This window comes from Chlorocebus sabaeus, chromosome 8 (genome assembly GCF_047675955.1).
Source record: "Chlorocebus sabaeus isolate Y175 chromosome 8, mChlSab1.0.hap1, whole genome shotgun sequence".
In the NCBI taxonomy this organism is placed as follows: Eukaryota; Metazoa; Chordata; class Mammalia; order Primates; family Cercopithecidae; genus Chlorocebus; species Chlorocebus sabaeus.
The window spans coordinates 84,761,240-84,773,685 of NC_132911.1; the positions used below are offsets into that span (position 1 = coordinate 84,761,240).

The window sequence follows — 12,446 nt, forward strand, 5'->3', positions numbered from 1 at the left end:
AGATTGCCCCTGTCTCAAGCCTGCACAGCCTAGGGCACTTTTAATATATGAAGTACAATATTGAGGGGTGGGAGGAAGGCAGCCATGAGAACGCACCTCACAGATCTCCAATAACAGGGAGCTAACTGACCAAGGAAGGGCCCAGTTGCTGGCCGCTGAAACCATCTGCTGCATTTGTGCCAAAGCCACAGCTCCCACATGCTGCTCCCAGCAAATGACACAGTACAGCAGGGTTACCAATGCAGGACTCCTGAGGGCCTTGCCCGGCTACCTAGGACACTTCCTTCCAACTTTCTTGCCCTCTCTCCATCACTGCGCTCAGACAAGCACCTTAACTGACAATGCATGTCCCTCCTGTCCTTGCTCCTCCTGCCCCATTTCTCCCTCAGGTGTCTCTCTTACTAAAACATTTGCATGATTAATCCTGTCTTGGCATTTGCTTCTCTAAACACCCAGCCTAACACATCTGGATTAATAACTTACTTAAATTTAAACATTTTTTAAACTAGCAACTTTAAAATTGGTTCTTAAATATTGGGTAAACAGGGAGTTTCTATTGATGCTGAGTTCTTCCTTCTCTATTTCAATCATCCCCATCTTGAAAAATATATCAATAAAAAATTGGGCTTTTAAATAGATGTGTCAAATTAATAACATTCTTAAAACTAAAAGATTGTCCTTTAATTACAGATTTATCCCCAGTCCTAATGGGAAGGGAGCAAATTAGGAACTGTTATTTGAAATTAGCTATATATGTGTCTGTCCCTCTCATTCCACCGTAACCTCCAGGAGGGTTGGCACCTGTCTCGATCATTATTTTTATTGAGTACCGGGTTCGTAGCAGGTACTTAAGAAATATCTGTTGAATGGAGGCAGGAGATGAAATTAGTGATGTGAAACTACAGTGAGGTATAGAGAGTAAGGTGGGAAGGGGTTCCCAGATCTCTCTAGTTACATGAAATAAGCAATTGAAATACATGTGTTGCTTTTATTATGTAAACCACAGAAAATAAACTTTGAGTTTCATTGTACAAACCAGAGAAAGTAAAGTTCAACAAAAATCTTAGCTTTAATGAGAATAAGCAAAAGATAAAGTGAGAAACGTTACAGCGAACTGATTTTAAATGATTGAAGAACTCTGCACTCTATGGGCCTAAAATGATTATCCTGCTTTTTGGCCAAAATATCATATATATATATTTAAACATTAATTATGTATTTTATAAAATATGGATACAGATATTCCTCAGTACCCATGGGGGGCTGGTTCCAGGACTCCCTATGGATACAAAATCAGCAGATGCTCGAGTCTCTTATATAAAATGCCGTAGTATTTAAATATAACCTAGCACATCCTCTGCTATACTTTAAAGCAGCTCTGGATTACTTATAATACCTAATACAATGTAAACACTATGTAAATAGTTGTTATACTGTATTGTTTAGGAAATAAAGACAAGAAAATAATATCTGTACATGTTTGGTATGGACAATTTTTTTTCCAGATATTTTCGATCAGTGGTTTGTTGAATCCACACGTGCAGAACCCATGGATACACAGGGCTAATTGTATATAGATTTCCTTGTATTGATAAATTTCACTATACTGTAGATTTACTCAAAGTTCACTATTTATGCCTGTCAACAGATACATTTCTTCTTAGAAAACAAAAGGAAAATCCTATATCTTCCTACTGTATCAGGTAAAGAAGTTTCTTTAAAACAAAATATTGATAGATGACAGTGGGAAGTCTGACATTTATTAAACTTGATAACAGTAAATGGAAATAGAGTTTGAGAGTTTGATTATTATAATCCACAATGCTTGATTCCTTCATCATCATTTTTTTTTAAAGCAACTTATCTCACCAACTGCCAGCACACTGTATTTATGATGATTAAATTCTTACTACAGCAATGAAAACAAGTATCAGTAGACACCCCAAACAATGAAGCCTTAAGTAGTATTTCCCATAATAGATCAATACATCTAAATTATATCTTGTCATTGGGGGATTTTTGCTGTGCATTAATGGATTTAAAACCTAATTAACTTTCCCACACTGTTTAAGAAACTCATAATAATGCTGGCATGGGCTCATGTACTTTTAAGTACATTCAGTGAACTTGAAAAGGTGAAAAATATCCCACATACCAGAGTCAGAGAAGGCAGAAAACATCTTTCTTTTTCCTCTTTGCATTATTTTCCCCAGCAAGTGCTCCAAGTGAGGCGGAATTAAAGAATAAAGGTATACTTAAAACAACCTATGGCAATTTAAAATGATTAATTCCAGATATTTTAACATACACAACGTTCTAATGGAAATTTTATGTAGAATAAGTCCTATAGAATTGCAAGTTGGTATTAAACTGACACTGGAAGTCTAACTTTTGCCCTACAGGGGTAGGAAGAAAATAAAAGCACAGCTCTTCACATTTCAAATTGTTAACATGTCATTTTCCTGTGACACAACCAAACAAATACAAATTGAGATGCCTATGAGGGTCAGGGTATGATAAAATGTTTCACAACCATGCCATAGTAGTAGGAAATAATCCTAAATAATTTAACATGTATTTATATGAAAAACATTAGAAAAGCAAGTAATTCCAAGTAGTTAAACAGAAGTAATGAATATGTGAACATTTTCAATTAAAGGTTAAGGAAAACTAAGAGGCCTATAATTTTAGAAAGTCTGACAAATCTGGCAACAGGAGAAAATAATAATTTTCTAGAGAAGATACTTTTGATTTAATATAGAAAGAAATGAAACTCTAATTACAAAAAGTGAACAGGCAGGAAAGGCACATCCATTCCTCTTCCAAAGGTACTGTTTTCCAGGTTAGCTGTTAGAAACCACTTGGACAAAGGCAGCACTTTTCAAACAACTGCTATAAGCTGTAAGTTTCATTATAAATGATTTTTGGCAACGAAATGTGGCACATATATTACAAATAAGCAATCTCTCGTGCTACAGCATCTCCTTTCTTTTTTTCATCTGACAAATATTCATGAGTCCCTAGAACATAATTAACACTGTTCCAGGGCTAGGGATAAAGCACGAACAGAGTAATCTAAAATCCCTGCCGACGTGGAGCTTGTTTTCTAGGTGAGACAAATGATACGCAAGGAAGTAAAAGGCCTAATATGTATGCGCCACCACTGCCACTGTCATTCTGCCAGAATATTGTCTTTTGGTTCAGTGCTATTGGGTGTGGTTTAAATAAAATTATAATGTGACAAAGGCCTCTTTTTTTTGTTGTTTTTAGAAAGACAAAGTCTTTTTGATATTTCAGGTAAACCCTCTTGGTTGAGTTTTAAGGTAAATCTGTCGTACAAAGATTATCATGATATAAACCAGGTATCACTATCTTTTTTTCTTCTTTTTTTCTTTTACATATTTTAGACTTTGCAGACCACCTGTGGTCTGTGTCACCTATTCTTCATTTCTTTTAGGCCTTTAAAAATGTAAAAGCAGGTCAGGCACAGTAACTCACACCTGTAATCCCAGCACTTTGGGAGGCTAAGGTGGGAGAATCGCTTGAGCTCAGGAGTTTCAGACCTGCCTGGGTAACATAGTGAGACACCATCTCTAGAAAAAATAAAAATAATTAGCTGGGCATGGCTGCATATGCCTGTAGTCCCAGCCCAGCTACTCTAGATAGAGTCTGAGGCAAGAGGACTGCTTGAGCCCAGAAGTTCAAGGCCGCAGTGAGCTACCTTTGCATCACTGCACTCCAGCTTGGGTGACAGAACTAGACCCTATCTCTATTTGGGAAAAAAAAAAAAAGGTAAAGTAAAACCATTCTTATATTACAGGACACAGAAAAACAGACCAGGGGCTGAATTTGGCCTGCAGCCACAGTTTACTAACCTCTGACCAAAGATCTGTGTATACTTGCTTTCAAGTGGCTACAGTCCTACTTAATGTATGCTCAGTCCTATATATGATGTTTCATCCTATTTTTTTTTGCATTTATTCCTTTGCTCTTTATTATTCATTTATTAAAACTGAATAAAACATTCTTTTCTAGAGCTACAATAGTTCCAACTACAGAAGCCTCAAAGTCAGTTCTGAAGAGTAGGGCCACCTGCTCTATTTCACACAAGCAATAGAAAAAAATTCTTGGCAGAAAACCTCTCGTATGTCTATATGCTGAAGAGAGTCTGTACACTGGCAAAGATTATGCATGCTCTCCACCAACTTCCTGGGGCAGACACATGTGAGATTTAATGTTCCCTTACCTTGCTGGAGGAACATCAATATTGGAGGAAACAACTTTTCTTTTCTGCTCAAGGAGACAGATGGAGCGAGTGTTTTCTTTTTCATGGTCAAGGACCCGGCTGGCTTTTTTGGTGTCTGCTGTTTTCACATCTTCCTCCATGGCCAAGGAGAACACGTGTTGATGAGACATTTTTTTACTACAGTCACGTTTTAAGTCCTCTGATTGAAATGTGAAGGTCATTTCCCGCTTAATGCTCCCCACCTATGAAATGAAACACAGAAATTCTTACTCACATAAAACCTCACCTTTGTATGACTACTGCAGATGATGGTGAGGACAGATTACAGACACTGTCCTCCCTGTTCATCTGAAATATTGTATAATTTTAATGAGAAAAATGCAGCATACAAATAAAATAACTTCACAAAATAATACACAATTAATGCATCTATAATGCAAATAAGAAATATCACAAACATACACACAAAAATGCCTTCCAGGTATATAAAAACAAGGATTGAAAAGCATAAAACCTCTAATTTTTTAAAATAGAAAACATCACTGTTTTATCTCCCACAACTAAGAAAATTCAAGTAAACTCTTAAATATTTCAGTCTGATTATCATGATTAATAGAAGAGAGCTAAAGTATAAAATCAAACTTTCTTTTTGGCTAATAATACTGGTCTTAACCACACTCTGTAGTTCATGAAGAAATCTTTTTTACCCTTCATCCCCAGCAGTTAAGATTTTTTAATTAAAAAAAAATTTTTTAATTATACTTTAAGTTCTAGGGTACATGTGCACAACATGCAGAATTGTTACATAGGTATACATGTGCCATGTTGGTGTGCTGCACCCATTAACTCATCATTTACATTAGGTATATCTCCTAATGCTATCCCTCCCCCCTCCCCCCACCCCATGACAGGCCCCAGTGTGTGATGTTCCCTATCCTGTGTCCAAGTGTTCTCCCTTGTTCAATTCCCACCTATGAGTGAGAACATGTGGTGTTTGGTTTTCTGTCCTTGCCATAGCTTGCTCAGAATGATGGTTTCCAGCTTCATCCATGTCCCTACAAAGGACATGAACTCATCCTTTTCTATGGCTGCATAGTATTCCATAGTATATACGTGCCACATTTTCTTAATCCAGTCTATCACTAATGGACATATGGGTTGGTTCCAAGTCTTTGCCATTGTGAATAGTGCCGCAATAAACATACATGTGCATAGCAGCATGATTTATAATCCTTTAATATCATGTCTCTACAGCAGCATGATTTATAATCCTTTGGCTATATACCCAGTAATGGGATGGCTGGGTCAAATGCTATTTCTAGTTCTAGATGCTTGAGGAATTGCCACACTGTCTTCCACAATGGTTGAACCAGTTTACAGTCTCACCAACAGTGTAAAAGTGTTCCTGTTTCTCCACATCCTCTCCAGCACCTGTTGTTTCCTCACATTTTAATAATCGCCATTCTAACTGGCATGAGATGGTGTTTCATTGTGGTTTTGATTTGCATTTCTCTGATGGCCAGTGATAATGAGCATTTTTTCATGTGTCTGTTGGCTGCATAAATGTCTTCTTTTGAGAAGGGTCTGTTCATATCCTTCACTCACTTTTTGATGGGGTTGTTTGATTTTTTTCTTGTAAATTTGTTTGAGTTCTTTGTAGATTCTGGATATTAGCCCTTTGTCAGGATGGAGGTTCCAAAATGGCCGAACAGGAACTGGCCGAAGAGGAACAGCTCCAGTCTACAACTCCCAGCATGAGCGACACAGAAGATAGGTGATTTCTGCATTTCCAACTGAGGTACCGAGTTCATCTCACTGGAGCTTGTTGGACAGTGGGTGCAGCCCATGGAGCAAGGCAGGGCATCACCTCACCCAGGAAGTGCAAAAGGTCAGGGAATTCCCTTTCCTAGCCAAGGGAAGCCATGACAGACAGTACCTGGAAAATCGGGACATCCCACCCAATACTGCACTTTTCCAACGGTCTTAGCAAACGGCAAACAAGGAGGCTATATCCCGCGCCTGGCTCGGAGGGTCCCAAACCCATGGAGCCTTGCTCATTCCTAGCACAGCAGTCTGAGATTCAACTGCAAGGTGGTAGTGAGGCTGGGGGAGGAGGAGGGTCCGCCATTGCTGAGGCTTGAGTAGGTAAACAAAGTGGCCGGAAAGCTCGAACAGGGTGGAGCCCACTGCAGCTCAATGAGGCCTGCCTGCCTCTGTAGACTCCACCTCTGGGGGCAGGGCATAGCTTAACAAAACGCAGCAGAAACTTCTGAAGACTTAAACATCCCTGGCTGACAGCTTTGAAGAGTAGTGGTTCTCCCAGCACGGAGTTTGAGATCTCAGAACAGACAGACTTCCTCCTCAAGTGGGTCCCTGACCCCCGAGAAGCTTAACTGGGAGACACCTCCAGTAGGGGCCGACTGACACCTCTTACAGCTGGGTGCCCCTCTGAGACGAAGCTTCCAGAGGAAGGATCAGGCAGCAACATTTGCCATTCTGCAATATTTGCTGCTCTGCAGCCTCCGCTGGTGATACCCAGGCAAACAGGGTCCGGAGTGGACCTCCAGCAAACTCCAGCAGACCTGCAGCTGAAGGTCCTGACTGTCAGAAGGAAAACAAACAGAAAGGACATCCACACCAAAACCACATCTGTACGTCACCATCATCAAAGACCAAAGGTAGATAAAACCACATAGAAGGGGAGAAACAGAGCAGAAAAGCTGAAAACTCTAAAAATCAGAGCGCCTCTTCTCCTCCAACAGAATGCAGTTCCTCGCCAGCAATGGAACAAAGCTGGACGGAGAATGACTTTGACGAGTTGAGAGAAGAAGGCTTCAGACGATCGGTAATAACAAACTTCTCCAAGCTAAAGGAGGAAGTTTGAACCCAACGCAAAGAAGCTAAAAACCTTGAAAAAGATTAGATGAATGGCTAACTAGAATAAACAGTGTAGAGAAGACCTTAAACGACCTGATGGAGCTGAAAACCATGGCACGAGAACTATGTCACACATGCACAAGCTTCAGTAGCTGAATCGATCAAGGGGAAGAAAGGGTATCAGTGACTAAAGATCAAATGAATGAAATGAAGCGAGAAGAGAAGTTCAGAAAAAAAAAAGAGTAAAAAGAAACGAATGAAGCCTCCAAGAAATATGGGACTATGTGAAAAGACCAAATCTATGGCTGATTGGTGTACCTGAAAGTGACGGGGAGAATGGAATCAAGTTAGAAAACACTCTGCAGGATATTATCCTGGAGAACTACCCCAAACTAGCAAGGCAGGCCAACATTCAAATTCAGGAAATAGAGAGAACAGAAAGATACTCCTTGAGAAGACCAACTCCAAGACACGTAATTGTCATATTCACCAAAGTTGAAATGAAGGAAAAAATGTTAAGGGCAGCCAGAGAGAAAGGTCAGGTTACCCATAAAGGGAAGCCCATCAGACTAACAGAGGATCTCTCCGAAGAAACTCTACCAGCCTGAAGAGAGTTGGGGCCGATATTCAACATTCTTAAAGAAAAGAATTTTCAACCCAGAATTTCATACCCAGCCAAACTAAGCTTCATAAGTGAAGGAGAAGTAAAATCCTTTACAAACAAACAAATGCTGAGAGATTTTGTCACCACCAGGCCTGCCTTACAAGAGCTCCTGAAGGAAGCACTAAACATGGAAAGGAATAAACGGTACCAGCCACTGTAAAAACACACCAAATTGTAAAGACCATCGATGCTAAGAAGAAACTGCATCGACTAACGAGCAAAATAACCAGCTAACATCATAATGACAGGATCAAATTCACACATAGCAATATTAACGTTAAATGTAAATAGACTAAATGCTCCAGTTAAAAGACACAGACTGGCAAACTGGATAAAGAGTCAAGACTCATTCAGGAGACCCATGTCACATACAGAGACACACATAGGCTCAAAATAAAGGGATGGAGGAAGATCTACCATGCAAATGGAAAACAAAAAAAAGCAGGGGTTGCAACCCTAGTCTCTGATAAAACAGACTTTAAACCAACAATGATCAAAAGAGACAAAGGAGGCCATTACATAATGGTAAACGGATCAATTCAACAAGAAGAGCTAACTATCCTAAATATATATGCAACCAATACAGGAGAATCCAGATTCATAAAGCAAATCCTCAGACAACTACAAAGAGACTTAGACTCCCACACAATAATAATGGGAGACTTTAATACCCCACTGTCATCATTAGACAGATCAACTAGACAGAAAGTTAGCAAGGATATCTAGGAATTGAACTCAGCTCTGCACCAAGTAGATCTAATAGACATCTACAGAACTCTCCACCCCAAATCAACAGAATATACACTCTTCTCAGCACCACATCACACTTATTCCAAAATTGACCACATAGTTGGAAGTAAAGCACTCCTCAGCAAATGTAAAAGAACAGAAATTATAACTAACTGTCTCTCAGACCACAGTGCAATAAAATTACAACTCAGGATTAAGAAACTCACTCAAAACTGCTCAACTACATGGAAACTGAACAACCTGCTCCTGAATGACTACTGGGTACATAATGAAATGAAGGCAGAAATAAAGATGTTCTTTGAAACCAATGAGAACAAAGACAAAACATACCAAATTCTCTGAGACACATTTAAAGCAGTGTGTAGAGGGAAATTTATAGCACTAAATGCCCACAAGAGAAAGCAGGAAAGATCTAAAATTGATACCCTAACATCACAATTAAAAGAACTAGAGAAGCAAGAGCAAACACATTCAAAAGCTAGCAGAAAGCAAGAAATAACTAAGATCAGAGCAGAACTGAAGGAGATAGAGATACAAAAAACCCTTCAAAAACATCAATGAATCCAGGAGCTGGTTTTTTGAAAAGATCAACAAAATTGATAGACCGCTAGCAAGACTAATAAAGAAAAAAAGAGAGAAGAATCAAATAGACAAAATAAAAAATCATAAAGGGGATATCACCATGGATCCCACAGAAATACAAACTACCATCAGAGAATACTATAAACACCTCCATGCAAATAAACTAGAAAATCTAGAAGGAATTGATAAATTCGTAGACACATACACCCTCCCAAGACTAAACCAGGAAAGAAGTTGAATCCCTGAATAGACCAATAACAGGCTCTGAAATTGAGGCAATAATTAATAGCCTAACAACCAAAAAAAGTCCAGGACCAGACGGATTCATAGCCAAATTCTACCAGAGGTACAAAGAGGAGCTGGTACCATTCCTTCTGAAACTATTCTAATCAATAGAAAAAGAGGGAATACTCCCTAACTCATTTTATGAGGCCAACATCATCCTGATACCAAAGTCTGGCAGAGACACAACAAAAAAAGAGAAAATTTTAGACCAATATCCTTGATGAACATCAATGCAAAAATCCTCAATATGATACTGGCAAACTGAATCCAGCAGCGCATCAAAAAGCTTATCCACCATGATCAAGTGGGCTTCCTCCCTGGGATGCAAGGCTGGTTCAACATTTGCAAATCAATAAATGTAATCCATCATATAAACACAACCAAAGACAAAAACCACATGATTATCTCAATACATGCAGAAAAGGCCTTTAACAAAATTCAACAGCCCTTCATGCTAAAAACTCTCAATAAATTAGGTATTGATGGGACATATCTCAAAATAATAAGAATTAGTTATGACAAACCCATAGCCAGTATCATACTGAATGGGCAAAAACTGGAAGCATTCCCTTTGAAAACTGGCACAAGACAGAGATGTCCTCTCTTACCACTCCTATTCAACAGAGTGTTAGCAGTTCTGGCCAGGGCAATCAGGTAGGAGAAAGACATAAAGGATATTCAATTAGGAAAAGAGGAAGCCAAATTGTCCCTGTTTGCAGATGACATGATTGTATATTTAGAAAACCCCATTGTCTCAGCCCAAAATCTCCTTAAGCTGATAAGCAATTTCAGGATACAAAATCAATGTGCAAAATAAAAATTTCAGGATACAAAATCAATGTGCAAAAATCACAAGCATTCCTATACACCAATAAAAGACAAACAGAGAGCCAAATCATGAATGAACACCCATTCCACAATTGCTTCAAAGAGAATAAAATACCTAGGAATCCAACTTAAAAGGGATGTGAAGAACATCTTCAAGGAGAACTACAAACCACTGCTCAACAAAATAAAAGAGGACACAAACAAATGGAAGAACATTCCATGCTCATGGGCAGGAAGAATTAATATCGTGAAAATGGCCAGACTGCCCAAGGTAATTTACAGATTCTATGCCATTCCCATCAAGCTACCAATGACTTTCTTCACAAAACTGGAAAAATCTACTTTAAAGTTCATATGGAACCAAAAAAGAGCCCGCATTGCCAAGACAATCCTAAGCCAAAAGAACAAAGCTAGAGGCATCATGCTACCTGACTTCAAACTATACTACAAGGCTACAGTAACCAAAACAGCATGATACTGGTACCAAAACAGAGATACAGACCAATGGAACAGAACAGAGCCCTCAGAATTAATACCACACATCTACAACCATCTGATCTTTGACAAACCTGACAAAAACAAGAAATGGGGAAAGGATTCCCTATTTAATAAATGGTGCTGGGAAAACTGGCTAGCCATATGTAGAAAGCTGAAACTGGATCTCTTCCTTACACCTTATACCAAAATTATTTCAACGTGGATTAAAGACTTAAATGTTACACCTAAGACCAAAAAAACCCTAGAAGAAAACCTAGACAATACCATTCAGGACATAGGCATGGGCAAGGACTTCATGTCTAAAACACCAAAAGCAATGGCAACAAAAGCCAAAATTGACAAATGGAATCTAATTAAACTAAAGAGCTTCTGCACAGCAAAACAAACTACCATCAGAGTGAACAGGCAACCCACAGAATGGGAGAAAATTTTTACAATCTAACCAGCAGTTAAGATTTTAACAAAATCCGTTCCAAGGCCATATCATAAAGTCAGAATAATTTTTCTTATCATTTGTAACTAAATGTAATGATGATTAAGGTGGGAGACCAATATAAAATTAAACCTCAGTGAACTGAATCTTATTACTTTAGACTTTGTGATAACTGAAAAAGGAGACTGAAGCTAAAGAAAGGTTTTTGTAAGGTAATTAGTACTGTAAATGAGGACTGGAGAAAGCCAGTCAAAATCCCACTATACAAAGATGAGTCTATCTGGTAATCTGGAGTCTCACTAATCAGTGGGGTGTATTTCAAAATATGCACAATCATGAGACATTTCACAATTAAAAGAACTAGAGAAGAACATTTCACATCACAATTAAAAGAACTAGATACAATCCATTGCCTCCAGTTGGGTCATCTGTGGAGTCAGTAAATCTTCACTCTCCCATTTAAATAGAATATGTGCTTGTTTCTTTTTAATTTTAGGTATGAGAAAAAGCACAAAGGTTTTAATCAAATAGATTTAGATTTATAGAAGCTAAGGTCATGAGTATAAATCATTTTCAGAATACAAGGAGAGTAAGTGTGTTTGATAATAGCAGAGACTGGTAAAGGAAGGTATTAATGACTAGAACTGCTCAGACTAAAGGAAAACTGAAATACATGCATGCTGGAGTCACGGCATCTGCCCCAACATGAGACTTTCCAGAGTCCGGGGATGACTTGGGCCTTGGAATCCATTTGGCTGGCATGGATCTTTCCTATGACACATAGAGCACTACACAGAGCTCCATTCTCATCTTGGCCTCTCCTACCAGGAAGAAAAGAAGATTCTCTTCCCATGGCTTTCCTGTCAGACATACACCCAGCTCCACAGGAAGATGGTCACCTACTTTGGTCTACTTGTAACTCATTAAAAATTCACAATATTTCTTAGGCTGTATTAATGAAATCAAATAAAGATAAAAGAAAATCTATTGTCTGTTTTTAAGTGTTCACTGTTTCAATGACATCAGTATACAATAGAAAGACATAAAATATCTCAGACTTCCACAAATGAAATAAATGATAAAAATGTGTTTAGAAAATCAACAAATATAAGGAAAAGTATGTTAAACATCCATCACTAGTCAATGCTCTGTGTAACTCTCTTTACCTGGAGGTGGGGGGAAAGGGGAGAGTTTTTCACTTCTCCACCAGTCCATTCCTAACCTATGTTACAACAAGAAAACTCTAAACAACAGGCATAAAAAAAGAAAACAAAGGCCTAGTT

General features: G+C 38.5%; 1 protein-coding gene across 2 annotated transcripts in view; it reads right to left on the reverse strand.

Moving 5' to 3' along the window:
• ZNF704 (zinc finger protein 704) overlaps positions 1-12,446 on the reverse strand; it is a 247,188-nt gene that overhangs the window by 182,584 nt on the left and 52,158 nt on the right. For both annotated transcript variants that reach the window (XM_008000964.3, XM_008000963.3), the window contains exon 2: positions 4,247-4,488. In XM_008000964.3, the coding sequence (XP_007999155.1) occupies positions 4,247-4,467 (221 nt within the window). In that variant the 5' untranslated portion in view covers positions 4,468-4,488. The remainder of the gene's footprint in view (positions 1-4,246; positions 4,489-12,446) is intronic.